Source organism: Dendronephthya gigantea, unplaced genomic scaffold (assembly GCF_004324835.1).
Source record: "Dendronephthya gigantea isolate DGI-Jeju-01 unplaced genomic scaffold, DenGig_1.0 000024F, whole genome shotgun sequence".
In the NCBI taxonomy this organism is placed as follows: domain Eukaryota; kingdom Metazoa; phylum Cnidaria; class Anthozoa; order Malacalcyonacea; family Nephtheidae; genus Dendronephthya; species Dendronephthya gigantea.
In genome coordinates, this window is record NW_021163034.1 from 164,030 (window position 1) to 191,204 (window position 27,175).

The 27,175-nt window shown below is 36.8% G+C and overlaps 5 protein-coding genes across 6 annotated transcripts; 2 read left to right on the forward strand and 3 right to left on the reverse strand.

Annotated features, from left to right (window-relative positions):
• Positions 1–1,227: 1,227 nt before the first annotated feature.
• LOC114522889 (PIH1 domain-containing protein 2-like) lies at positions 1,228–2,887 on the forward strand. The gene is given in 4 exon segments (XM_028543666.1): positions 1,228–1,327; positions 1,330–1,430; positions 1,816–2,517; positions 2,676–2,887. Coding segments are annotated over 4 exon segments (1,044 nt in total). The 3' UTR covers positions 2,817–2,887.
• Positions 2,776–4,859, reverse strand: LOC114522891 (isochorismatase domain-containing protein 1-like). Its single transcript, XM_028543669.1, has 5 exons — positions 4,694–4,859; positions 4,556–4,603; positions 4,296–4,448; positions 3,308–3,424; positions 2,776–3,141 (listed from the first exon to the last, which is right to left on the reverse strand). The coding sequence occupies exons 1-5, from the start codon at positions 4,817–4,819 to the stop codon at positions 2,995–2,997; spliced, it is 591 nt and encodes a 196-aa protein (XP_028399470.1). The 5' UTR covers positions 4,820–4,859; the 3' UTR covers positions 2,776–2,994.
• A 249-nt stretch (positions 4,860–5,108) lies between these two features.
• On the forward strand, positions 5,109–7,298 carry LOC114522890 (thymocyte nuclear protein 1-like). Its single transcript, XM_028543667.1, has 8 exons — positions 5,109–5,270; positions 5,704–5,778; positions 5,867–5,935; positions 6,085–6,180; positions 6,322–6,383; positions 6,560–6,662; positions 6,784–6,865; positions 7,208–7,298. The coding sequence occupies exons 1-8, from the start codon at positions 5,193–5,195 to the stop codon at positions 7,255–7,257; spliced, it is 615 nt and encodes a 204-aa protein (XP_028399468.1). The 5' UTR covers positions 5,109–5,192; the 3' UTR covers positions 7,258–7,298.
• A 139-nt stretch (positions 7,299–7,437) lies between these two features.
• LOC114522888 (threonine synthase-like 2) lies at positions 7,438–9,904 on the reverse strand. The gene is given in 7 exon segments (XM_028543665.1): positions 7,438–7,688; positions 7,771–7,907; positions 8,062–8,181; positions 8,395–8,540; positions 8,640–9,209; positions 9,664–9,732; positions 9,735–9,904. Coding segments are annotated over 7 exon segments (1,428 nt in total). The 5' UTR covers positions 9,886–9,904; the 3' UTR covers positions 7,438–7,453.
• Positions 9,905–13,843: 3,939 nt separating this feature from the next.
• On the reverse strand, positions 13,844–26,213 carry LOC114522852 (neurocalcin homolog). Of its 2 annotated transcripts, XM_028543617.1 has the most exons (5): positions 26,111–26,213; positions 23,866–23,905; positions 18,448–18,562; positions 14,754–15,127; positions 13,844–14,338 (listed from the first exon to the last, which is right to left on the reverse strand). In XM_028543617.1, the coding sequence occupies exons 4-5, from the start codon at positions 15,104–15,106 to the stop codon at positions 14,110–14,112; spliced, it is 582 nt and encodes a 193-aa protein (XP_028399418.1). In that variant the 5' UTR covers positions 15,107–15,127; positions 18,448–18,562; positions 23,866–23,905; positions 26,111–26,213; the 3' UTR covers positions 13,844–14,109. The 2 variants fall into 2 exon arrangements, with proteins under 2 accessions (XP_028399418.1, XP_028399419.1); XM_028543618.1 differs by lacking the exons at positions 23,866–23,905; positions 26,111–26,213 and adding an exon at positions 20,737–20,794.
• Positions 26,214–27,175: the final 962 nt, after the last annotated feature.

A 27,175-nucleotide genomic window follows, 5' to 3' on the forward strand; every position in this document is an offset into this window, starting at 1 on the left:
GTTTTCATCAGCGTTTGTGCGTATATTTTTCAATTGTTAACATCGTATACTTCGTCAGAGCTCGTAAAGTTGCCAACCTTATATATAAATATATATAGTATATAAACCATAGGCAGCCCAATTATGTATGCATGTTTATATACTATATATATTTATATATAAGGTTGGCAACTTTACGAGCTCTGACGAAGTATACGATGTAAACAATTGAAAAATATACGCACAAACGCTGATGAAAACTAAAAAAAAATGTTAAAAAACAAAACAATGATAGTTTTCCTCAATTCTCATCAAAAAATTTTGTTCAAATAGAGTGGATAAGTGCGAAAATATAGGCAATTTTTAAAGCATTTGCTGCCAAAATTTCTTGTCTCGATGCGGGATGCCAAGGGTGCCAGTATTCGTCATTTTTTTTAAATACAACACGCAATATGATTGGGCAGAAAAGTATAGAAAAACATTCTGCCCAATCATATTGCGTGTTGTATTTAAAAAAATGACGAATACTGGCACCCTTGGCATCCCGCATCGAGACAAGAAATTTTGGCAGCAAATGCTTTAAAAATTGCCTATATTTTCGCATTTATCCACTCTATTTGAACAAAATTTTTTGATGAGAATTGAGGAAAACTATCATTGTTTTGTTTTTTAACATTTTTTTTTAGTTTTCATCAGCGTTTGTGCGTATATTTTTCAATTGTTTACATCGTATACTTCGTCAGAGCTCGTAAAGTTGCCAACCTTATATATAAATATATATAGTATATAAACATGCATACATAATTGGGCTGCCTATGTATAAACATGCATACATAATTGGGCTGCCTATGATATAGTTAGATATAGTTATAGTTATAGCTCAATAACTATATCTTATGCTTCGCGATCACTGACGTCACTGAACGTAACTGGACAAAAAACTGTTTACTTAATATTTCAAAAATATTTATTGGGGTCCTATGGTCAAAATTGACCAAAATGGTCAGGGTCATTGACCATTTGGGCATTATTTCGAACGTTATTTGGCAGAAGTTTCTGGTTTCACGTTTTGATTGTGCTGTGCCCACGTTCAAACTAATACTTTTTCCTTTACAAGTTTATGTTAGAACATATGATAGTCAAAACTCAAAACCAGAATCTGTCAAAAAGATTTTGCACTTTGAAAAACTTTAAAAAAACAAAGTCTCGTTCCATGACTCCCAGTGGGAACACTCGGTAAAATTCAAGATGGCGGACAATGCGCAATTCCAGTTTGGAGCTGCTGCAGGTAATGAGTCAATTTTGGGTCAAGCCGATACCTTATGGAAAATGCTAGATGATCTAGCTGAAACAACCCAGAGGGGTACAGAAAATTGATAGACAATGTTATCAAGGAAAAAAAGAAACACTGGAAGCCTCCTGAAGCAGTATTCTGTTTTCGTACTGTCAAGGTAGAAGTGTAAGAATAAATAAAATCAGTTTCCAGAAATATAATTTCAGTTCAAAAGAGAATTTTTCATTCTTGCAAAGAGCAGAAATTATGCTTTAAGAATGCCATTAATGTATAAACTCAGATTATTAAGCTCTGGGTTGTCCGTAAAGTTACCTAGCAACATGAATGCATAGCATACTTTATAAAGATTTTAATAGTATGGAAAGTTGATTAATCATCCACCGGAAGAGCTTCAAGCCCCATCAGAAAGTCTTCCTGATCACATAAATCAATTCCATAGGTGATATATAAAAGAGCTACAATCATAAGTTTGCTTAAAATGGGATCAGTGGGAAGTACGTTTTTGATTACAATCGCCTAGATTGTATTCCGTTATTTTTCAGTTACCAGAAACAAGCAATCACCATGTCTTCATCAACATTTGCAAATGGGAACGTGTATCGAAACCTAAAGAGGGGGACACCAAAATATCTGTGGTAGCCAGCAACTTACGAGATTTACCCGAAGTCAACTCGAAACATTCTGTCATGGATATTTGTTTTCACAATGATATCATTGACCAAACAAAGAAGGATATTCAAGGTTGGAGATATGTTGCCTCGTTAGCACTTGACTACATTGAGAAACAAGCTGGTATTAAATTATCTACAGCTTATAAGATACTAACCATTAAATACAAAGGAAATATAGACGAACTGAAGAGGTATTTATTCACCAGCCACTTTGGGAAGGCACCATCTGGGACAACTAAACCAGACAATAGCACCTCAGGTGAAACTGAGAGTGGATCGATACTTGAAGGACTTTCCAAAATTGTGATGAATGGAGAGGATCCAAAGGCAGGTGGAATAGCAAGAAAAATTCAGGGCTCGCCTGGTGAAAAGAGAGATGGAAATAAACCGAAGAGGCTGCTAATCCAGGAAATGTCAACTAGTAGAAAAGAGAAAGTAACAAAAGAGGAGAATTTCCCTAAGCATCACATCGAGATGGTGGAGGCAACAAATGAAAAACCCAAATGCATCATGATTAAGGTTGAGTTACCACAGATCAACTCAGGGGCTGAATGTGCACTTGATGTTTCAAAGGTGAGATATTTTGAAAAGTGCATTGTGTCCCCTAATTATTGTGCTTCCTACAAGAGTTACTGTAGAGTCTATAATAATGTGCATTGTTAGCACAATGTCATTGTTAGCACAATGTCTTCAAGGCATATTATATATTCTATAAATTTACAATTATCTAGTATGATCTTGAGTTGTATTCTGACAAATTCCCGAAGCTCCATCTGCAACTACCACAAGAAGGGAATGAGGACAAGACAACATCAACTTTTAATAAATCCACTCATGAACTAACCATTATAATTCCTTTGGCAGAAACTTGACTAAACTACATTAAATTATCTATAGACTGTAAACTTGATACACTTGATATTTGTAATTACTTTCAGTATGGTAATCGTTTTTTATCACTAACTTATAAAAATCTCCTGGAGTATTATTTATGCATTCATTTATAAGTTCAAACCTTTGATTACAATAATTTATAAGTTCAAATATGGTTCAAACTTTTGATAGCAACCCAGAATCTGGAGATGATGTTTTGACCAGTGCTTGTACTTCCCTAAACTTCTCATGTTTTGAACTTCCAAGTAAAGTAAATAAAACAGACTCACTTGTGGTTACGAATGCTCCACATTGCCGAAGACGCTAAAAGAAACCAAATCTCTTTTTTTATAAATATTCTTTTAAATTAGCAGTTAACTGTTAATATCATTACTATGATTTAAGTCTAGATTGTTCATTTGTATTGCTTTCATTAGCTGCATTAATTGACATTATGTAAAATAATAATATATTTACAGTATATATTTACCTCAAAAGAAAACATCCTGTCTGTCATGCTACGAGCAGACACAGCATCAGCAACAATATGAACATCATAATTTCGTTCAAGAAGATCCAGAGCTGTTTGTTGAACACAAACGTGCGCCTATGGAAACAAGAACGTAAAACAGTAATCATAAAATACATTATTATATAGTGTATTTACAGCTCAATATATAGACCATTTTGACAGAGATTGGCAGCCTAGACACAAGTGATATTTATTTTTATTCTCACTGTGCTTACACATGTATGCGTCAGTCTATTATTATGACTGGTATTGTTAATATTATTATTATTGTCAAAATAAAAGACTAAGTAGAATTTGTGTATGTACACATGCAAAAACACAATTTTGTAACATAATTTTTATGTATGAACATAGAGCATATAGAGTATATGTGTATTATGGTGCTGGGTTTATGTCAAGTAATCAGTATTAACACTTTGACTGCCAAAGACAGAGATTTTCATTTTTGAAAGTGTTAATAATTAACTGAATGGTGAAAGTGTCAACTTTGCAATACCAGCGATACAGATTTAAATAGAAATATTATTTTGGTAAATATTGAAATGGTTTATTGGAACAGTATCATCCAAAAGCAATTCTCAAGTACCTCATATATTGGTATGGGATTTGGGATCCTGGTATATATATATATATATATATATTATATATATATATATATATATATATATATATATATATATTGGGTATATCTCATACTGTATCTTACCTACAGGGGCGCCGAAAGCAGTTTAGGGCGGCAAGGGCAGAGTTTTAGAACACGAAGAGGAAACTTAAATTTATAAGTACAATTCAAACTTGCAAATCCACAGGAGAACACATTTTCAATAATATTACCGGTTAATTTTTATGCGAAAAGTAGGCATCATGATTAAATGTTGAATTTATGATGCTGCCCCCGTGGTTCCGGCGCCCCTGCTTACCTATAATAAAATAGCTCAGTATATACCTCAATTCCAAACAAGACAATTGATTTAACATGTTCCATTTCCTTCAATTTCTGTTCAACCTCGGGTATCACCATTGAAAAGACTGTTTTTGGATATGCTGTGATACCACTCATGTCAATCTCAGCTACTGTACTACCAAGTCCTTTGGGATACTAAATAGAAAATAAAACAATGTGAATTATAATTAAACTATGATCCTAAAAACTTTAAAAGTGCAGGTGCAACGTAGCTATTATATGCATATATATGCGTATTCTACCTGTTCCGTTGCTATTACTGGAATACCCATTATTTTAGCACTGTCAACCTGAAAAAAACCAGCATTAAAATACAATCATGAATGTCCAACTCAGTAATCAAACATTAGGTAAAAACAGGATAATCAAAGCAATCATACCATGCGTTTGGCAACTGTTATTATCTCTGGAAAATATCGTATGGACGGCCGAAATTTTTCTTGCATGTCACATAAGAAAAACGCGGTTGTTTTCGATGCTAACCTTCCAAGTTTTTGAGCAGCCATTTCAACGGCAATACGAAAATAACGAAACAGACTTTAGACGGGGGGTTCAACATTGAACACTTTACAAACTGATTGTAATATATTTTAGCAATTTAGCTTAATTAAGTTAATTTTATATATCCAGGTAATCCAGGTATATGCTATTTAAAGCATTTGTCGAAAAATAATTATTTATTTGTTTTAAAAGGTAAATATTCATTGATTTTTTCTTTCAATATTATTTTTAAAATCTGAAATAGATTTACCAGTGACTTTCCGAAATTTTCTTCTTCCCCCCGTAAAATCGATTGCTCAACAATACGAACTGCGCGCTTTCATTGTACGAGATCCCAACCCAAGGGCTTTGGGTTTGAAAACGCTCTAACTTTTTACAATGCCACCAAGAAAGAAGAGACGAACTGCTCAAAATTCAAGCGAGGAAACACCAAAACCTACTAGCGATGAAGTGGAGGTGGCCAGTTTATATATTTAGTATGTTCGCTATAAACTGGATCAAGGATATGTAATTAGAGAAATGGGGCAGAATTAGTGAGAAGAAGCGGAACCATAGGTTCAAATGCCCATATCGAGTCCATAATTTCTGCACAGTTGAAAGTGCCTTCTGTCAGACCTAGTTTGTTAGTAGTGACAAATTTATTTTTTCAGGTGGGCTATTGAATTTAAAACCATGCTGTCCCATTTACCTTCTTCAATGGTCCATCTTGCCTTCCCCATGCACCCATAGAGGATGGCTATGCTGCCACTCCTGACAATGGGAGTTGTGGCTCTCCACTCACAATACTATTGCATTGTGATCAAATGCAAGATATGAATCATGAATGATTGAATGTGGGTAATAAATACAGGGTGTGGTCATTAATTTGATTTCTTTCTTAATTAACTAGCCTGTGAAGAAATTCACAAAATGGCTGATGAAGTCTGAACCAGAAAGCCGTATTCAAAATGGAGTTGATGTCAAGGTAATGATTCCCAGTTGGTATAAAATTTAGTTTGCATGAACAAGCTTCCATGTTGTCCATGTAAAATTAAGTTGAAGAACATTTTTAGTTTGGTATAGAAGATCTTAAGCAATCGACTGATCAGACAACACATTGGGATGGCGTAAGAAACTACCAGGTACATTACAAAATGAAAATTGAAATCATGTTGACATGTTTATAGGCAACTTCAATGGCCCTTATCTCTGTGAACAAGAGTAGATTTTGTATTTAAACTAGATGGCATTCTAATATACATAGCATATTCACTGCATATGCATGTCATAGGCAAGGAATTTCATGAGGGATCAAATGAGGATTGGCGAGCTGGCATTTTTCTACCACAGCAACTGCAAGGAACCTGGTATTGCTGGAATCATGGAGGTATTAGCTTAAACATATAAAAATTCCTTGGAATCACATCTTTTATGATGTAGTGCCCTCCATATAAAGATATGGTGGATCTAAAATCTTGTGAAAGATATTTGATCAAACATGGAATCACACAGTTTTATTACCTTGTAGGTTGTGAAAGAGTCCTACGTGGATCACACACAGTTTGAAAAGGCAGATCCACATTATGATCCGTGAGTATACAGTATCGATTAGCAGTTAACATCTCTTCTTTGGAGCTACTGTACCAAATTACGCATGCAGTACTGTATGAGTGTACTGTTACTATTTGAATAAATGCCATTGTTATTGAAGCATTACCAGATTAATAATTCAGGCAAGTAGCTGAAGTTTTATTTCTTTTCTGAAGGAAAGCTTCAAAAGATAAACCAAAGTGGTTTATGGTCGATGTCAAGTATGTGAGGATGATGAAAAGATTTATATCTCTTAAGGAATTGAGGAAGATTCACTTGGTAATTTTATTGAATTATATACTCTCCGATAAGCTCTATTGTATCTAGGTATTCTTTGTTGTGAGGTAATTCTCCTGGTTTTTTCAAGTCAGAATTTTATGATGTTATAAATTTCAAACAGGAACACAAAGAAGATGGAGGACCACTTAAATCGCTATCTCTGTTCACGCAATCAAGACTATCTGTTGCACCCTTGACAGAAGGTAAACCTAACCATAACCTAAAGGCATTGTGTCATAGTACATTTCTGTAATTAAGGGTGATACTACAGCTTGCAGTTGAAATGCGATTCGAATAGCTTTCTGCGGTTTTATTGTGTGCCACTGCATTACGTTTGTGGCCTTTGGTGGCCACAAAGACTGAAGAGAAAGACTGCATTAAGTTATTAGTCAGTGGCCAACAATGGAGAGACATGAGCAAAGTAAAGTGGTGAAAGTTGTAATATTGCATGTGATATTTTAACTGTAAAGCCCAGGCTAATATGTACACTTTTTTCATTGAAAATTTCTTGATTTGACAATGACAAGTATTTCTCTAATTTCTAGAGGAATATGAATATATTAAAAGTCTTGAGGACAAGGAGGCATCTGTTTAGATGAATTCTTAGTAGAAACGTTTCATGTTTAGGTTCTGCTATTTAATTATTAACGTTGCTATGGAGTATGTTAAGAATTGTAAATATATTATGTATGCATGTGTGTGCTTCCCTCAAGTATTATCAAGTAATCTTAACATTAAGATTATCAACTCTATTTTGTACAATAAAAAATACTATGGGAATAATTAAATAATTACTCCTGTACAGTATTTTTGTGGTTGCTATCAATGGCATCAATAGTTTTCAAAATAATTTCATACCAGTTTTCACCTTTCTTCAACTCTTTAAATTTTGTTGGCTTTTCAAATAAAGACTGTATTTTTTTGGAGGGTTGATGCTCAATTTGAAGCATCTCTAGCGTCTCCAGAAATTTATCGATATGTGCAGTTGAGACAACAACATGAGCAGAAGGGGAACCGTTTTGTATGCTGGAAAAGTGAAATGATGTTAAGCTAGTTATTAGTATTAACAGTACAAAGGTGCCATTTGTGGAAACTGTGCAACAATTACCTGGTTGTGTTGAAAGCAAAATGCATTCCCGTTGCAGTATGGGGGTCAATTAGATATTTCCATTCACACCAAGATTTCTTCATAATATTTAGAATTTGTTCTTGTGAAACAGATTGTGAGCTTAGTACAGCAGACATCTATAAGGATCGAATGAAGGCAATGTGAATCACACCCTTTCAAACATTTTCCCACATTGAGTGAAGTGCCACAAAATCTTTGTTGACTGACCTTACGAATATGAATCTATATATGCAGTTGGTTATATAGAAATAAAAAAAAATGAGACTACACCTTGTTCTTTGCATTTTGTGGCACTTCACTTTTTCCATTCTTCTCAAAATTTGATGCAAATTCCTGCACTTCCTTGACACCAGAGAGAAGAAATATCACCCTCTCAAAATTAGGTGGTACCTGGCAAAAAATTATAACAATTCAAAGATGAAATTTTATAGAAGAAGAACAATGAAAACAATTGTGTCATCACAAAGATTGATTGGAGTTGATCAAATACCAGAAAAAATTATCTTATGCCAACTTTGTTAGCAAAGACAACATTTATTTTAAACAGACTTGCAATTTCCCTAGAGTGATGTGTGCCAATTTAAAAAATCTAAATATTAATACCTGAATATCCATAGCTGGTGCAATGGTCTTTGAGACTTGCTTTGGGGAAAAAATTCCATCAGATATTGCTCGGTGAACAGTGTCATTCACATTTGTGGTACATGTCAGCTTTATTGGTAACCCCATAAGATAGGCAATACAACCAGCTAAAAAGTAAAACTAAGATTACCTTATGATTGTCTAACATACAATATCTCCCAAGATTGTCTCACAAAAAATAATACAAATTATTCTATGAAACATACCTGTTACATTACCCATTCCACCAGTTGGAACAACAATATTCACCTCATCACCTGGGTTGGGATGCACTTGAAAATAAACATGGAAATAGTGGACAATCTGAATCATAATTCGAGCCCAATTTCCAGAATTCAATGTGAACAGGTTGTACTTCTTAACAAGGTCAGGTTGTTTCAAAATACTCTGCAAAACGATGTCCATATCATCCGAGGTGCCTTCTGCAGAAAAGACATGCACATTTTCATCTACGACAGTCGTCATCTGCAGTTGTTGAACGTTCGAACAAGCACCTTTGGGAAACATGCAAATAATATTGATATTTTTGAATCGCCGTATACTTTCGATGGCTGCACTACCAGTATCACCAGACGTCGCTACAATAGCAGTACCATGCCGGGACTTCTTTTTGTTGAAATATGCTATAAATTGAGCAACACAGGCTAGGGCCAGGTCTTTAAATGCCAAGGTTGGTCCATGCCAAAGTTCAGCAACATAGACACCTTGAACAACCTTCTTAACTGGGATTATATCCTTATGGTCGAAGACATCAGTGAATGCGGCAGTGATAATTTCTAGATTTTGTAATAAACATAAAAATTATTACTGTGCATTGATCCATATAATGTCAGACATAAATAACAATGCCACACAGACATAAAAATCAAATTTTAGGTGAAGGTAGGAGCAAGAAGTCAAGTACCTATTTTAATTGTACAGTGTTGTGTTCATTTAATTAGAATGTGTGGTCGACTGACCTAAAAAATATTTCCAAGAATTATGATATATTGGCCGGTCAATGATGTCGTCAACAAAATAAGGAGATTGCAGACTTCATGAATAAATTAGGTAAAAAAAAGAACAAATTATAGGCTGTCATGTTACTGGTTCCAGAAAGGAATTTTTGCGTTAGAGTGCATGCTCTTGAAAATTCTTGGAAACTGCGTAATCATCAGTATTAGTACTATTTACACCAAAAAAGTCAAACTAGTGTTTCATAAAGACTATTAATATATCATAGACGCTCACCACTTAAATCGTCCGTGGGTATTTCGCTATCAGAGATGAACAATCTAGATATTGCTTTACACAGTTCCAGTAAGAAAGTTCTGACCAACTTTGCAAAGTTTGTGAATCAATATTAGGGATCGTTTCTGGCATAAAAATGCCTCCATTTGAGGTAAAATTATTAAATAATATTTCCTCAAACGATTTGTCGCTTACTTCACCACGAGTACTGCAATAGCGCATTATTACAACAGAATAAACATTCAATTTTTATAAAGAAAAAAAATCAATACAGCTGAGTTGCTGAGTTCACAAATATCATACAGATCAGTGTTCGTAATAGATGGAGCGGTGATGTCATCACGTGACGTCAGAGCGGTGCGCACCACTGAGCTATATAATAATTAAATGAATAAGAAACGATATTAAACCATAGCGTCTTCAACAATTCTGACGGTGTGTCGATTAAGCGCCGAATTTGAAAATAATGAGTGCGGCGCTCATTCGGGGGCGACGCTCTTTAAGAAAAATTTATCGCAAATGCGGGGCTCGTTCGGGGGCGGCGCTCAATCGAGTAAATACGGTATAGCTCACTTCAAAGCTCAACCTCGCAGGCCAGGCTCTTTTACCTACGCTCCACGGCCCACGCTGCATTCAAAGCTCACCGTTCACTTACACTTCTCAAATCTGCGCCGATAGCGTAGTATGTTCGCAGTATGTGGATTTATGACCAAAATGAAACCATCTACTCCAGAGGAACATTTCAGTCAGTTTATGGTAATTTAGCATTCCTTCGATCTATTTCTCAAGCTTACAAGCTCTCCCCGCCCACAACAATGAACGGATTGGAAAATTCAACAGTAGTCAGTACAGTTTAAAAGATCGTTCAAAAATTAGCGAAATTAAGAAGTACGGTATAAACTTCAAAAATCGAAATATTGAAAAGTGTGAAAAGTATTGCCGTTTAAAATTAGCCAAACATATTTTGTATAAATTTTATACTGCTGATGCAGTAAATACTGCGAAACCCCGTAATTTATTTACGTCAAGGAGACATGATTGTTGCAGTATATAGCAACTTCTGTCGTTCTTGGTAGTTATCATCGAGGGTTGGTTGTACAAAAGTTGGATATTTTCACTGAACCGAGTCCGAGAGTGGTTTTTCCGTTGAGTCGCCTAAAAATTGTCTGTGATTTGGCATAATCTAGATTAAAACCGTTAGTCTAAATGAAAATGAGAGATAGCTAAAATTGAAGTTGAAATTTTGCTGAGGTTGTTGAAATTTTGCTGAGGTTGTTTTTGATAAGAAAAACTGAGCCAGCTGCCCCAAAGCACAATTGTTTGATCGAATACAGATAATTTGGGCAAACGCTGTTCATGTCGTGAGTCGTGAGCCGTTAACGTTAATGTGGAAATGTTTTCTTCCGTTTGAAGAGACGCACAAAAACTATTGGCAATGAAGTGATGGAATTTAAAAATTCACCAATGAATTCGTCTTTGTATATATGAATTTACCTGTTATAATAAATTGAAAACCTATCAGCACTAGTTAATATAAAGAAAAGATTCATCTTCGAAAGCTTATTGTAATATCAAGGTAATATATAACGATTTAACTGTCAGGTGGAGAATTCGAGATATAATTAAAAAAAATTTTCATTCAATATTTATATGATAATTCTTTGAGAATCGAAGGTGAAATTGCTTTTCACGACACGTGACAGTCGTGATTGTATTGATGGCCTTTTCACTACAGTTGGCTTCATGATTCAGACTCCTCCACGTCAAGCGTGAGTAAACAAGACGTTCAAAGCAGATGTATGTTTGTTTGTGGTCGAAACTGTGTGAAATATATTGCGTTTACTGGCTTTTTATAGCCGAACTTTATGGACTGGCTGATTGACATGTGAATTATTAGATTTCTTCGCCCTTTCCCTTATTTTGTGCCGGTCGATCCAAAATCACGAGACATAAAACTGTTAGAAATTGTCGCACCTCTTTTCATTCGAGTTTCGTCAGTAAACGAGTACGTTTCGCTCAGCTTGGCCTTGGTTGCCCCGTTTCAAATCACAAAAAAGGCAGAAAAAGTAATTGAAAGTTAAAAGCTCGCGTTTATTCGATGTGATCAATAATTCAAGAGCGATCAAAAAATGAAAAATATTAAGAGTTTATTTGACATTTCTTAGACAAAGAATACGCCATAAAAAATGCAGACAAAACGAGAATATTTTGTTCCTTCTAGAAAAACTGAAGACATCACGAACTGATTAAATATTTCTTCGCCTGTGTTCAATCAAAAAAATCAGGTAACATGTGCGGCCAGGCTCCTTAATTGTCAAAAATAATATACATTAACAAGCGTGTTTATAACTCTTTAATTACATGTTTGTTATTTTTGTAGTTCGAACGTCTACTAAAGGATGACGCGAATTGAGAACCATAAGCCAAGCAGTATTCTGTTCCTGGTGTTGTCTTTGCTTGGCGCCGGCATCAATATTCTACTTCTTCTTTGCATCAAACGAAATCCTCTCAAGTGCTTTCGAAATATATCCAGCTACCTGGTTGCCCAACAAGCGTTTAGCGATCTTGTCACTTGCCTATTCATTGGGTCGTACTACATCGCGACCTCTTTCGATGAATCAGTGACCGCCATTTTTTCGACGTGCCAAAAAATATTCGTTGTCCTTTCCGTCACTGGTTTCACGGCTTTGTTCTTGGTGTCTTTCGACCGTTTTCTTGCGATTCGCTTTCCGATTCGTTACCGAATCCACGCGAAACCTCACGTCGTTCCGGTGTTGTTCGCTGTGCTATGGTGCTGTACCTTGGCTCTGATTCTGGCGATCGCCTATAAGCCAACCTTATACAACGTCTTGAGCCTTTTCTTTATAAGCGCTGGAGGCACATTAGTCTTCATGAAGCTTTGCCTGCACTGCCTCGCCTTTTGGACGATGAAAAACAAAGGTAAGCGAAATGAATTATGGCTTGTTTGTATCCTAATTTAATTTGGTCAAGTTCATAGGCTGTATTTAGAGGCGTAAAAATAACCTTAGGAACATTTGCATCTAGAAAAGTTGATTTTGGACAAATTTGGATCGAATTCTACCAATTTTTCTTAAGTCATTAATAAGTCGGGCAATTTGTACTTGTGACTCGGGTAACTTTTTTAGCGAGATTATTCGCCTGACCTCCCCTCCACCTTGCCTTATTTATCAGGCTCGTATTTTGTTTTCCCCATTCATGCAGGTTCTGAAATAAGACGAAGCATGGGAAGCCCAAGTCCCGATAGGAATCATCAAATGGTTACACTCAAGCGCGAAGAACGATTCTTGTTCACTGTATTTCTGATAACCCTCGTGGTCCTGTTAACTACGGTACCACTGCTGTGGACATTCCACGTCCTAGGAACATCAGAGTTCACTTGGAATCCCATCAGGGTGCTCGTGTTCACCATTTACCTGCTGGGGGTTATCGTTGGTCCCTGCATATATTTCACCAGGTTGAACAACTATCGCGCTAGCCTTAAAAAGGTCTTGTGCTGATGATTTTGCAAGACAAGGCAGCTGCAGTTGATGAGCAAGTCACAACTATTTCCTGACGGCGATAAAGTATTGAGAAACCGTTATTCTAATTGGTTACGAGAAATCAATTAAGGACTTGTGAACGTGTAAATGAAGTAGATACAACTTAGGGCCTGTTTACATGGAGCCGAGTTACCCGGCTAACCGAGTTACTCGGCAGGACCGAGTTCTCGCCTGTTCTATATATTGTATGGATATCTCGGTTGACTGTTTATATGGCGCATCCGAGTAACTCGGCGTGCCGAGTTCTCGGCAAACTGTGTCGGGTTCTCGGCAAGGCGAGTTACTCGGTTATACCATGTAAACACTTTGCAACGGGAAACTTGGCTAGGCGGGTAGAATATTCGCCAAACACGCATGCGTGTTAACGCTTCATTTACCACCATTGTAAAAAACTTTTTGAAATTTTGCGTTCTACATAGGAAGTACGTCATGTAATTACAATGTACCGTAACAAATGCCGAGTTACCCGGTTCCATATAAACACAATACCGTTTTGTCCCGGCAAGGCGAGTAACTCGGTTACCCGGGTAACTCGGCTCCATGTAAACAGACCCTTAGTTAAAAGAAGTTAAAGAATTAAGAGTAAAATAAATCACAAAACGATAAATTTGAAGGGTGGATTTATTCACCTTTTAAATTTACGAACGATGACTCGGGTGCAACATTTCCGAAAAACATTAAATTATACACAGCAAAAAAACTCCCATAATAAAGTAGTCAAAGTAATCGCGATGTTCAATTTTCTTCAAAAACTAAATATATTCTCAGAATTATGCGTGAAAATCATAGAATATACAGTCCAAATTCCGAGAATATATCAACACCCGCCTACGGCAGATTGTGTTCATGTTTGTCTTTGGTACGAGGCCCTGAATCCGTCGAGCCTTCACGCCGATGCACCAGCGGCAGGATCGCATTGGAGCAGGCGTACTATGGAAGGATCGCTCTTTGCACCTTCAATGAATTCAGAAAGGGATAACTTGCCGTCCAGATTCTTATCCATCTGACGAAAGATCTTATCTACTCGCTTCTCAGGTGTACTTTCATCTTCTGGCATTTTCATAACGGTACCGACCATTTTGTAAATAGCTTTGACAATCTCTAACATTTCGTGCCTGGTGAGAATAAATATGAATTTCAGTTGGTTTTCATTTCTAAATCATTATCCGGCCGCGGTTGTTCGAAAGGCGTTTAGCTTAAACGGTGGACTTCAAAATGGAAAACAAAACTATATATTTATTAAACAATTGAGCTGAAATAATATATCGGTGTAAATAGTTTAATTGTCAATGGAAGTACATATTTAATGCACAAGATGCAGATTTAGTCATTCACAAGATGTATGGGAGTAATTTTAAACTTTGGCTTATCCGCCGTTCAAGCTAAACGCCTTTCGAACAACCGGTCCCAGGGTGATAGCGCGCCATCCATCTTTCCTACACATTGCATGCAATATCATCAGATCACAGGAAAAACGTCATGCAGGCAGAGATGTAATACAAAAGGAAATACAAGTAAACGAGCACTCGCCTGGATATAAAACCATTTCCATCAAGGTCGTACATGCTAAAGGCCCATTTCAATTTCTGCTCCAACTTGCCACGTGATGTTACGGAGAGGGCGCAGATGAACTCACGGAAGTCAATGGAGTTGTCCTGGTTCACGTCGAACGTGCGGAAAACGTGTTCCGCAAATTTCGTCGCGTCACCGTAGGGAAAGAAGTTGCCGTAAATTTTCTTGAATTCGTCTACGGTGAGATGGCCGCTTGGGCAGTCCTTCAGGAATCCTTTGTACCACTCCTGAAGCTCGTGCTCATTAAAATCGGTTTCTTCTTTGAGGTCCGACAGAACCTCGGGCCTTAGTTTGCTGTTCTGCTTACCCATTTGTACGAACTAAAAGTATTCCTAAAAAAATCAAAGGGATTTTAGCACACGAGATTTGCAAAAATCATGGGCCTACATCTACATAAAGAAAGCAAAAAACTAAGTTGTAAATAAAGCTACGCGCAGATGGTCTGCCACCCGCACACGCTGGAATTAACCGCCGTTTAGCTACTTGGTCTTGGAAAGTGAAACACTGAATAAAACATTCAAAACGTAAACGAGAAGTCATCTCTTGTTCCCCAGGTAAGGTGGAAGATCTACAGCTATTTTTTGATGAGGATTTTTGGGGGAACTTAAATTCTAGACCTGGACGACCGGCGTCGGTAGATCGAAAATAGATCGAAGACAGAAGCTATACTGTAACGAAACATAAATACTAGGTTGTGGCGGAATACGCCTATCAATTTACACCTCAGCAGTTTCAAGGAGCGCCTCAAAGTTGCGTCGGCCGCAGACGTTAATAAAAAATTTCATATCGACCTTGGAATCACGAATGACTATAGAATCATACCGCTTCCATGCATGCACAGAGCGACTACATGCATGCATTTGAAATGAGGGTTTAGCAAGATAGCGGCAATTCCTATGCATTTTGTGAACGCTTTTTTGCGATGGCTGCTGAATGCAAGTCTCTTCAGCTGTGGTTGCAAGTAAAAAACATAAATCATTTGCGTGTACAGACAATTGCGGGCTAGAATGAAAAAGTCTTTGGGCTAATATAATTTGTTTACGACTTTTTATATTGGCAGTAATATCTCAGTAAGATTTTGAAATGTATCGCTTTAACGCTTCTGAAAAGAGAACTTTCGAGAACTCTCTTTCCTCCATGTATTCGGATTTCTAAAGGAGAGAAACTTAAGGATAAGTGACTACATCGTTGGATGTATATTGGCATTTTTGAGCTTGTTTTGCACCTCGCCTCCTTAGGAGGACTTTAGGAGAAGATATTTGTGCCATTAACTTGTGCGTGGTTTGATCAATAATATATACAAGAGTATCTTTTAAACTGCATTCTTCTAAACTACATGTGGCAGTTTGCGGCAAATTCAACGATCCTCAGGGATGCCATTTGATAAACAGCATTTAATTACACAAACACGCGGCTCTTTGCAATGCATTTTGCCCAATACCGGCAGCTGAACAATACAAGAGGAATGTCGCGAGGGTCGAGGACTCGGGAATTCGGGAGAGGGTACAATCTTAATACAACTTTGAGCCGTTTTTGATAAACCTCATGCTATCTTGCAGAAATGATTGTAACTGTAACCGCGCAAACAAACGTGCAATATAATGAAAGCGAAAGTTTCATGGAGGTTCCTGCTTGAACATTGCGGCTATTTGACGATAAAAATGTTCGAAATACTCGCAATGCCTCGAAGAAATAGCTCGATATACACTGGCTTAACTGAGAGAATCTTGCTTTCACAGTTTAAGGTTCAAAGTTTACGGTTTAGGCTTTTTTACAAAGACAACCTTTTTGCAGTAGTTGCATGCATATATACGCGGCACTCTAAAACAACGGGCCAATATATCATCTGACCGTATATGCAGGTATTTTTAATAGTGAAAGTCCAACATAATTATATATAAATTCTTGGCTTCAGCGACCTAAGCATGCAGTATTTCATATAATTATGTCGTAATGAAACTTCACTTGCTTTCACATGTACGTATTAAGTTGCAACGCATGCAATCGTGCAAGCTAGAACGCAGACTTGCAGTTCGGTTTGCATGCAAGAGCGCTGATTGCAAAGTCCCAGACCCCAAGGAGGAAAAACGGAAATCGAATTTGTCACATCCAAAAAGGATGCACATCCAGTTTTTGTTAAAATAGCCTATGAACAACAAACCAACCTCCCACTGTATTAGTCTTAAAAATGCGATATTTTTCGATACGCACTTTAAAATAAAATGAATATTTAAAACAGTACATTAATTCTTGACTTCCGCCAGCTGCTAAGCACTTATTCAAATGTGCGGGCAGCAATCAAATATTGATAGCACAGAAATCAATTGCAATTTAAGAACGCGTGCTAAGTTTTCGAACGATCTCGTTGAAAACGGAATTCGAAACACGGAAAAGGCTTCCGTCCGAGCAAAATGTTAGAACTTTCAAAGTGTTTCCAAGTCTTTTACGCCCGGTTTTCTGTACGGAGTATAGATTGTGTGTTGACATTTCACCGCGTGTTTCAAAGAGTACAGTTCAATTTTGACAGTCAGACTGATGCCGAAGCGACGCTTGGCTACGATATAAGTGACAGCTATGTAATATCAAGCACGAAATCTATAATATATCGCCATAGTTTCGCTATCAACAGCAAATCTTTAAACGTTATTCAACAAATTAAGAGAAAAATTACGCGATGTTTTTCTCGTGCAACCCGCGTGACATTGTACCGCGATGTGTACTCGTGTACTTTTTCCTCGAAAAAAAAATGTCGAATTTGAAAATATACATTTATTGAACGCGCTTCCCTCGGCTTCAGGCAGGCGTCTTAAACATCTGCAGATACTGCGGATTAGTGAGGCGTTTGAAAGTCTATTGAGGGATCAAAACAATCCGCGGCAGCAACAGGGGATATATTAATATATAAGACGATGCAAATAAGCATAAAATCAAATATATTTTTTCAGAACAAATAGCATCGAAACGAATGGATGGCTTGCAATGAATATAGTCTTTAGTCGCTATACATGCAGATAATGAATGGTCCCGTCGAATATATAGTTTATCCATATGTACACAAGAAAATAAACTATATTTATAAGCATCGCGTCGAATATATAATCTTGAAATTACCAGACAATATCATCTCTCTCCGACATGTATCTATTAAAAATGCACATGCACAAAGGAACAACAACAAATCTTTACTTTATTAATTGTTGCGTTTTTGACTAAATCCTTCAATTTTCTATGTATATTTAAAGACATCATTGACTGCATGTGCAAGAAATCTCCTTACATATAACAATAAAAGGCGTAGGGACAAGATGTTGAATATTTGTGGTCATTCCATTCAATTCATGCTTGTTGAGTTATAATAGCCGGCCCAAGAATATACTACGAATTACATATTCCCATATATTGCCCATTTAATTTCATTTAATCGGCATTTTCATAGTGTTTTTATTTCTTTAGAATATATATTACATATTATATATTTATACAACACCGTTGTTGTCAAAATGCACACAATGTGTATGTAATTGCACAAAGAAAATTACACAGTTTTATTTGCAACGCGAAGCACCCAACTATCAGATACATTATATAATTTCTTTATAAAAACTCCTATACGCGGTATATAATAATAAATTTCAATTATATTGCCACCTACCTATTTCACCAAAGTCCCTTCGAATAACTTTGAAACCTATACGAAGGCGTTCCTTTCACACAAAGCTCTACGCGAACGACGCAACTTTCCTGGAGGAAATCGGACAGCGAAACTCCTAAAGGGACGAGAAACACAATTAATATATCCAAGTGTCTTCGAGTCATCCGTGTAGCATAATATATTAAGAAACTCATGAATTTTTATGAGCACCCTAGGGATTATATTTAGCAACGATTAGATTACAGATATTAATGTATTAGGGAAAAAACATGACAGACCGTTTGCACACAATCGCTGGAGAAGCTGAAAAATATTAAAAGCAAATTAAGCGTCGGGTAAATATAAATATTTTTAGGATGCGGCGTGCGTGCATGCGTGCGTGCGTGCGTGGGAGGAAGCATACTACTATGAGCCACGCATGAGATCCCAATGCATACCTTGGTTACGCGCCCTTGTGCAAAACAAAATTGCGTCGATAAAGTTTGTTTAAACTATTAATGTCATAATGATATGGTTAAAGACAATGCGTACTCCAAAGCTGGACAAATAATACGATTCGCGTGTCAAACATGCATGTAGAAAAAATGTCGCTTCGTTCGACTCAACAAATCCACCTGGCTGATGTACATGCATTTAATGGCGTTTTAGGGTGGCAATCACAGAGTACTTAAAACATTTTACGCATGAAGTAAGGAAACGGAATTCATCGCAAAATTAAATATCGTTTAGTTTGCCGCCTTTTTCGCTTCTACGAATTATACGCGAATTGCTTTCACGCGTGAAGAACAAGGTGGGGGATTTTAATAAACGATATTATGACTGAGGTTTCGCGCGTGCCGTATGTGGGTTTGGTTAGTTCATCACGATTGATGAATAAGACGATGCTCTCCCGGCAATGTTTTAACTTGGAGATAAATTAACTGCGAGCGGTCGATGGATTGATGGATGCAAGACCAATTGGGCGATAGCGATAGTGTGACCACGGAGCAGGGAGGCTACGTTGTGGTCAAGTTGGCTGGAACTATATATAGGTACATAAAGTTTGACGGGCGTTAATACAGCTATTTCTGTCAATTTCATTGCTATAATTATTACTATCAGATTTTGATCAGATGTTTTTTATTAAAGCTGTTTCGGTTCCGGAATAACATCTTCACGCGAATGTTTGTGAGCTGGTAGCGAATGACGTGGCTAACGAACCTTTATCATTTTCATTGTCGAAAGAAATCCAAAATGACGAGATTAAATAGCTAAATTTTCAAAACTAGTTCAGCAAAAACCGAAGCAACAAGCCATGCATCAAAATACTCATTGCTATTGAACGATTTCAGCAAAAGAACAACCAAATATTCTGTTTTATCCCAGGATATTTTGTGATATAAAAGAACAAAAATAGATCTCATCAAGCGACGCATTGTTCGGCACTAACCGATAGTTTCCGACTGCTGCCGATTTAGAAATTTAGTAGAACATGCACGAAGCAACCAATCAGAATGCTCGAAGTATAAATGTGCCAACAACTTAAACTGATAATAACAGAATGATTATAACGATTTTTACGTAGATAACTTGGAATAAAATTTCACCAACCGCGCATAACACATGTTTCCTCGTCACACAACGCCCAATTATCGGGTTTTTTCGTAAATTATGAATTACGGACCTATTTGCGCGTCAACAACACATGGCACTGACGCAGTCCACACAAGTAATGTGAAGATTTTATCGGAAAATTCGACAGACGTTTGACTATTAGCCGAACAACAAAATATTGATTTTAAACAAGGACAAAATCCAATACCATATAGGCACAGCTGTATAAAAAAAGGGTTTTAGGGGTTGAAAAATCTTTACATTTACATGGGAAAATAAACAATCTTCGGCTCAGAAATCACACATTAAATGAAAAAATCTTCATTTGAGAAATAAAAAATTTCGAAGTTTGCACGGCCATATTTTCGACATTTCTCAACATTCATTAACCAAATTTTGCAGTTATACTAATTCAAACCTGCTCCTCCTAGCTGTGATGTTAAATTTCGCTCTCCCTGCTTAGTTAAGAATTGACATACATACATTTCAAAACTCTTTGCAAAACCGAGTGTATTAAACGACATTCATTTGGTAGCAATATCAAAATGAGCAAAGGCTGCCGAACTATATTTCTTTGAGATATATGTTGTTTGAACGGGGGTCGTATATTAAGCGTTCAAGGTCGTGCTTGCATTAGTGCCCTTGTCTAATTAATACGGTAAACACTTCTCGTGGTTTGAAACTTTTTCAACATACCTGTGTGCTAGTCTTGAGAAGCAGTGCTGGCAAAGAATGGCTTAGTTTTCGTGCTGGGCTGCAGTTCGTGGCCGTGTGTAGGAGACGCTCTCTCGGTTTGCCTGACAGCGCCGCTTTATGGTTGCGAAGATCAGATCTGGCACAAAACGTGAACTGGACTCGCGAAGTTGTGGACTCAAGACCTGGAGTATCACGCCTATATGAGCTGTATACATGATGAATTTTCGCTGCGATTTTCAGTATGAAAATGCCCTCAGTTTCTGATGATTCCCGTCGAAAAACTTGAGGAATGGCGGCAGTCAAATGTTCGCTTTGCGCGATCGAATTAGAACAACGGATAGACTTAGAAAATTACCAAAGTCTTTGAACTGACAAAATAAAGTACCCAAGGACCTAGGTTCAAGATGTCACGCGAGTTTTGCTACAGCCTGAGTACAGGTAACAGCTAGTGGAGGAGGCTTCAACTCAGGCAAGTGAAATTCACAGAATGAAGATCGATTTAAAACATTTGAATGAAATACTTCAATTCATAAACCTATTAAAAACCCTTGAAATTCGGAATGTGTGATTGGTAAAATTCTGGATGTGTGGGAAAGTGAGACTTTCTCCAGCGAAAATTTCAAACTAAATCTCGTTTACGAGTTACCTTAGCCTTGCAATACTCCACAAGGCTTACGTGGGATTGGCCCATATATTGTCACGATTTACTTATCCATCAAAAGTTATGAGGTTAACTTGCAGAAAAAGATCTGGCGTGTTGAGCAGTTTCATTAAAGTAGCTCATGGAAATGCACAATCTTTACTGCAGGCGAGTCTCGACCCGACAGAAGATGAAAAAGCATTGTTTACAATTCGAGGCAAAGAGTCCACAACGACCTTGCACGAGTTCAGTTCACATGCTGTCGCTTTCCTAACGTGCCACACGCTGCTCGTAATTTCGATGTTAAATAAATAATTGAGAAACCACAGTTTGAGCTAATAAAATGGCTGACCAATGATTGTTCAGCATCGAAGGGGGCGCAATTTCGTATCACAATGAAAATTATTTAACAACAAGATCTTTCCATCTGAAAACGTGCAGCTATCAGAAACCTTATGGCTAAATTTTCGCACTAAGAGAAGCTCACCTCCCAATAAGAAGGCTTTGAAGCAAAGAACCCCTTCCCTAGAATCTATACAGTACAAAATATTTCTACCCTTATTGGCTTGTGTCGTTTAATAAAGACTGTCGTTTAATAAACACTTCGTTCTAATTTGAAGAAATTAATAGATGTGAAAAATACCGTGATTACAATGAAAACAATCAGTTAATTCTTTTGAAACATTGTAGCAAAATCTTCCCCACGATAGCGTATGAATATTTGATAAGTGTAATTTGCCCCTTAGCTATATACTTAAGACTTTTAACCAGGGTCAACATGTTTTCTTTCAAAAAGATCTAAGGGTTAAAGTTAAAAAAGTTCTCGAATTTTCTGCAAGTTATATAGTACTTCGTATAGTATTAATAAAAGTTCCATACTTCGGGCGATGATATTTGGAATGTATACGTGAAGACGTCAGCATGACGACATCATCCACAACTGAAACTCGTTATTAACATAGAGCAGTAGCTGATAGTGCATCCACAATTGCAAATTGTATCGAGTGCCAAATTGCCTTAAGCATCTGTACGACATTTTAGTTCAAATTTTAGCTTTTATTTTTAAGGGAGACTAGACAGTGAGCTGTGCTGTTTTATATACCTGAACAATGTGACGTATAATAAGTTAAATCAATATTTTTTGTCAATACCATCCTCTATTTCTTTCAAAATCTAAGCGAACCTACGATTAAAGAATGCGAAATGTGGTCGTTTTCAGCTATAACGGTCACGAGAAGAAACAAAAACTAGCAAATACCTATACCAAATATTTAGCAAAACACGCGTGAACTTGACTTAATGGCGATCTAATCGCGACCAAATACTCTGGTTTTATGTGTCGGCGGTTCACCGAAAATTGACTCGCTAATTACACGCTTTCAGGCAGTGATAAATAATTTGTTTTGTCGCAAGGTTATAAAGCAATATGCGTGGGATTAAACGTGCTCAAAAAACAAGATGTATCAAATTAATCGTTTTCACGAGTCGGCCTGACATCAGACAAAAGACCACTCCTTGAGAACAAAGGAGCCCACAATTACTCAAAGAAGCACAACATTCAACACTTTAAAAGTCATTGATTAGGTTGAAGCACACGGAACTGAAAAACCTCAAGGTTGCCTTTCGAGAAATTCCCCAAAACGGACGCTATGTGATTGCAAGGGGCTTGCAATAAGTTCAAATTAGTGAACTGCTTTTAAGCTTTTTTTCTGTACGACATTTTAACCAAGACATAACCATGTCGCTACAGCACAATACTGCTAAGACTTTCATGCATTCGGTAGTCACAAACACCACCCCCCCTCCCTGCACTACACACCTCCCCCCTCCCTGCACTACACACCTCCCCCCCTCCCTGCACTACACACCTCCCCCCCCTGCACTGCGCACCTCCCCCCCTTGCACTGCACACTTCTCTCCCCTCAAAGAAAACCTCAACTGCTCCACAATGCCTGCACATTATCAAACATGATTGTTCAGCTTGAGATTGTTCAGAGGACATATATTTAAATATAGTCATGCATAAGTACACTAACCCAGCGCTGATGAGACAAAGGCATAGCCATGATTATTAAAAAACGCATGGAAATGTACTAAAATAGTTTTTATAAAAATCTATGAACAGAAATAATTTTTTTTGATAGCCTTAAAAATGCATGGAAATGTACTAAAATAGTTTTTAAATTATGAACAGAAATATTTTTTTTTGATAGCCTTGATTATTTCATTGTAAATCATTTTGCAAATGAAACGATTGAAAAAAAAAACTTTCGCAAAAAAAAATAAAATTTTAGAGTCGGAGTTGGAAAATATTAGTATTCTACTGTGGCATTAACTTGCCCCTGGTCATACATTTATTAAACAGATTCAGCATACTGTGATACGAGATATTGCAAGCATTTCAATCAAATCAACCCTAAGCCTAACAAATAATTCTATTTTAAGGAACATGTTTGTTTCCCAATTTCAAACACCCACTGATTACTTACTGTGTTGAAATCTTTGCCAATCTTGAGTCCCTGGGGCAACCTGCAGAGGAAGACAAAAAAACATTTTCTAATTGTTCCAACTTCTTGTGAGAAACACATTAACTATAATGTACATTTGTATTATGATTTATGACAGGGTATAAAGATGATAAATATCAAAATTTCAAAAATATTGATATTTGATATTCAATTTTTTGAATACCAAAGATATCGAAAATACCGATTTTAGTTTAGAAAAGACGCATTATATGCAAGTCTAGAAAACATGTTTGTTCAGTTCAAAAACAGCTGCCCTAAAGCAGTCAATGTGAAGAAATGAAAGAACCCTCAGAGCTCTCATTTGATGTAATTTACCAAACATTATCACATTTCACAATGAGATGAATGCTAACAAAGATTAACATAAAACCCTTCAAGGATAATATTGCAGCATTTATCATCTCATCTTATCTTGAAAATGAGTTTACAAAACGTTTACAAAGGTTATTTCACACAGTAGCACTTTGGTTATTAAATCTGTTCTACTGTAGCTGGATAACTATAGAAATGGATTCCAACCAGCTGGAGGGGCTAACACCTGAGTTCCACTGGACAGCTTGTACAAATAAAACTAACTTAGCAAGTAATGTTGGGAAACATTCAGGAATTAGTGTTGACAAATGGCCAGAAATATAAACAGAAATTCTTTTAGCAATTGTTATCAAATTGGAATAAAGATAGTGTATTCTAGAATGGTTATAAATATAAAATAGTGCTAATTGATGTTATTTATCTCATATATGAAAACTCTCCACAAATTGCTAATAGATAAAATCATAATTGTACAAAAATTTGAGAATCATTTTCAGAATGCTCGCAGCAAACTGGTACAGATTTCCTAAACCCTTAGGCCCATTTCAAACATCAAAACTTTTCATGTGCCAAACCTAATGTTTTTGAGCTAAAATCATTTAAAATCGTTAAAAATTTGTTTGCACTTGATTCAGCAAATGAAAAGTTCAACGTCTGAAACAGGCCTTAGATTGCAACCAAAATGACAATTTATGGAATGCTACGGTATTGGCATTTGGTGGACCAAATCACACCATCATTACTATATATTTATTTATATATATATTAGCAATGTCAAAACAATAGCATGTGAAATCATCTGGTATTGGCCCAAAAGTAATTTCATATACACTTTCAATTTTTACACATTCGTACATGATAAATAGAAATTCAAGTGTTATATTTACATGTGCATCGTAAGTGGCATAGAAAATGTACTTAAAAGATTCTAGAAGATTTGTATCTGCCAATAGTTTATATATGTACATACATTTTACATTAGACAATGCCCCAAACAATTCCTTACTGTGAGAAATAGGGATGGGATTTTCTACCAAATTCATAAAACCGTTGCCAACTTTCTTATTACCCATTGAGATGTTGAATAAGTTCAATGGTGTTATAGGGGGCAAGGAATTGCGTGACAATGCTAATGGCTGTATTGAAATTTCAAGCATGAATCAGTTGTATAATTGTCGTTTAGAAATAGGGGTCGTAAAAATCGGATAAAAAGCAATTGTTATTGTAGCGTATGTGTCATTATCCATCATTTAAGCGATTGAAAAGTTAAGCACACAAGCAAAACATGAACATGTTGTGCTGAAATCTCGCTAAGCGGATTTGTAGAGAGCCATGACAGAATCCTATTTGAGTCAGCATGATTATTTTCGCAAACAAAACGGTACTTATACAGCTAAATGTCTGTATGAAAAACTGCATAGTTTTTGCACCAAGGAGATGATTCTGGATAAGGGGAAAAAAGCAAGGAATTGGGCTATTTATACCCACTTAACGACCTAATTGTGCCCAAGTAAGCGAGCAGGTGTTGACAAACAGACACCCATGATTAAAAATTCCTAATAGTCGTTATCGACAGCTCTTGGAAACAGCTTAAATATTTTTCACTTCATAGGAAGACTTATGGCAATCGCTCTTCCGTATACAAAACACGATGCCACCATTTATGTATCAGACTATATTTACTAGACCTAGGAAACCTTCCCCACGATATTTCTCTGACATTACGATCGCCGAAGGTAACTTGCACAAAGGTTTACTCGGCATTTCCTGCGTGAACCCACAAACCTTACGCTAAATGCAGCATGAAAGCACGCCTGCATCAGGCTCGTTTACAATGACAAAACGCAGGAAAGGATAGCCTGTTACACCTGGTATGAAATAAGCTTCGACATACCTTTTAATGAGGATTTTAAATGGTCTTTAACACTATTATCTCCTCCTGAGAAGACCAAACAACCCAAATTCTTGTATTATTGTGCACTGTGCTTTCCTGACAACTCAACATTCTATGACGTCACAAGTCAGCCCGCGTCTGCGCCCGTGTTCTGTACAGCGTTAGTGGGTACTTAATATAAACTTCATGCAAGTAGCACTTGAAGTTGAACAAGACGGTGTTCTGGTACTCGTACCATTCTCGTATCCAGTAACCAGTCTATACCTTTTCCGACTCCAAGCTCCCGATTTACCGGAACATAGGCTAATTACAAGAAAGAACCGCAATTTATGACGCTCCTTGTGTGAATTTAATACTCCAAACATAAACCTTCTCGCCATCACTGATCATTTCGAGGCATGGGAAAACATTTGCGGCAATTATGCTAAATATCCCACACACTCTTACTCCTGACTAAGTTCCCACACGTGGTTTATATCAGAAGAAAAGCTAAAAAGGTATATGAATAAACGGGCAGATAGGCTATTTGTCGGTCAACAGGTGCGTGCTATGTGATTACCCTGGTGATTATTATCCCTTTTTTATAAATGGTAGATAAATTCGGATAAGCTTGGTGGATATGCTGCTTTTGTTTTTGAGATAAAAGCAGAGCGTTCTTCAATGTTAAGTGTAAGTAAATTTACGTGTTGTGATTTCCAAAATTTGCGATAAGGCTCACTGGAAAATTACACTGTTCATGCCAACCATTTATGCAAAAGCATAAAACTGGACAATAACATAGTTAATGAGTTGTATTGTACTTTTTTTAGTCTCCAAACCATGTATATATTCTATTAACTGTGTTATAACGAAGCAAAAATATGACATCGCCATTGGGAGAGCTGCAACTCTGCAAGCCGGCCGGAGTTTCGTACCACAAGGTCTCATATCATGATATCAAGTAAATTGAGTTTGCTTATCGTTGATTTGAGGATGATTCATACGCCTAAGTATTCATCTCCAACAAGCGTGTTTAAAAAAAAGCTAGGCTGCTGAAAAAAAAAGCTGGTTTGGGGGCAGAAAGTC

What these genes read in the sequence shown, in the direction of transcription:
- LOC114522891 (XM_028543669.1), bottom strand. Translation starts at nt 4,819, where the DNA reads ATGGCTGCTCAAAAACTTGGAAGGTTAGCATCGAAAACAACCGCGTTT. An exon ending in CAGTAATAGCAACGGAACAG is followed by an intron (nt 4,449 to 4,555) that starts GTAGAATACGCA and finishes TTTTCTATTTAG; the next exon opens with TATCCCAAAGGACTTGGTAG. An exon ending in TTGTCTTGTTTGGAATTGAG is followed by an intron (nt 3,425 to 4,295) that starts GTATATACTGAG and finishes TTGTTTCCATAG; the next exon opens with GCGCACGTTTGTGTTCAACA.
- LOC114522890 (XM_028543667.1), top strand. Translation starts at nt 5,193, where the DNA reads ATGCCACCAAGAAAGAAGAGACGAACTGCTCAAAATTCAAGCGAGGAA. An exon ending in AATTGAGGAAGATTCACTTG is followed by an intron (nt 6,663 to 6,783) that starts GTAATTTTATTG and finishes AATTTCAAACAG; the next exon opens with GAACACAAAGAAGATGGAGG. An exon ending in TGTTGCACCCTTGACAGAAG is followed by an intron (nt 6,866 to 7,207) that starts GTAAACCTAACC and finishes TCTAATTTCTAG; the next exon opens with AGGAATATGAATATATTAAA.
- LOC114522852 (XM_028543617.1), bottom strand. Translation starts at nt 15,106, where the DNA reads ATGGGTAAGCAGAACAGCAAACTAAGGCCCGAGGTTCTGTCGGACCTC. An exon ending in GGAAATGGTTTTATATCCAG is followed by an intron (nt 14,339 to 14,753) that starts GCGAGTGCTCGT and finishes TATTCTCACCAG; the next exon opens with GCACGAAATGTTAGAGATTG.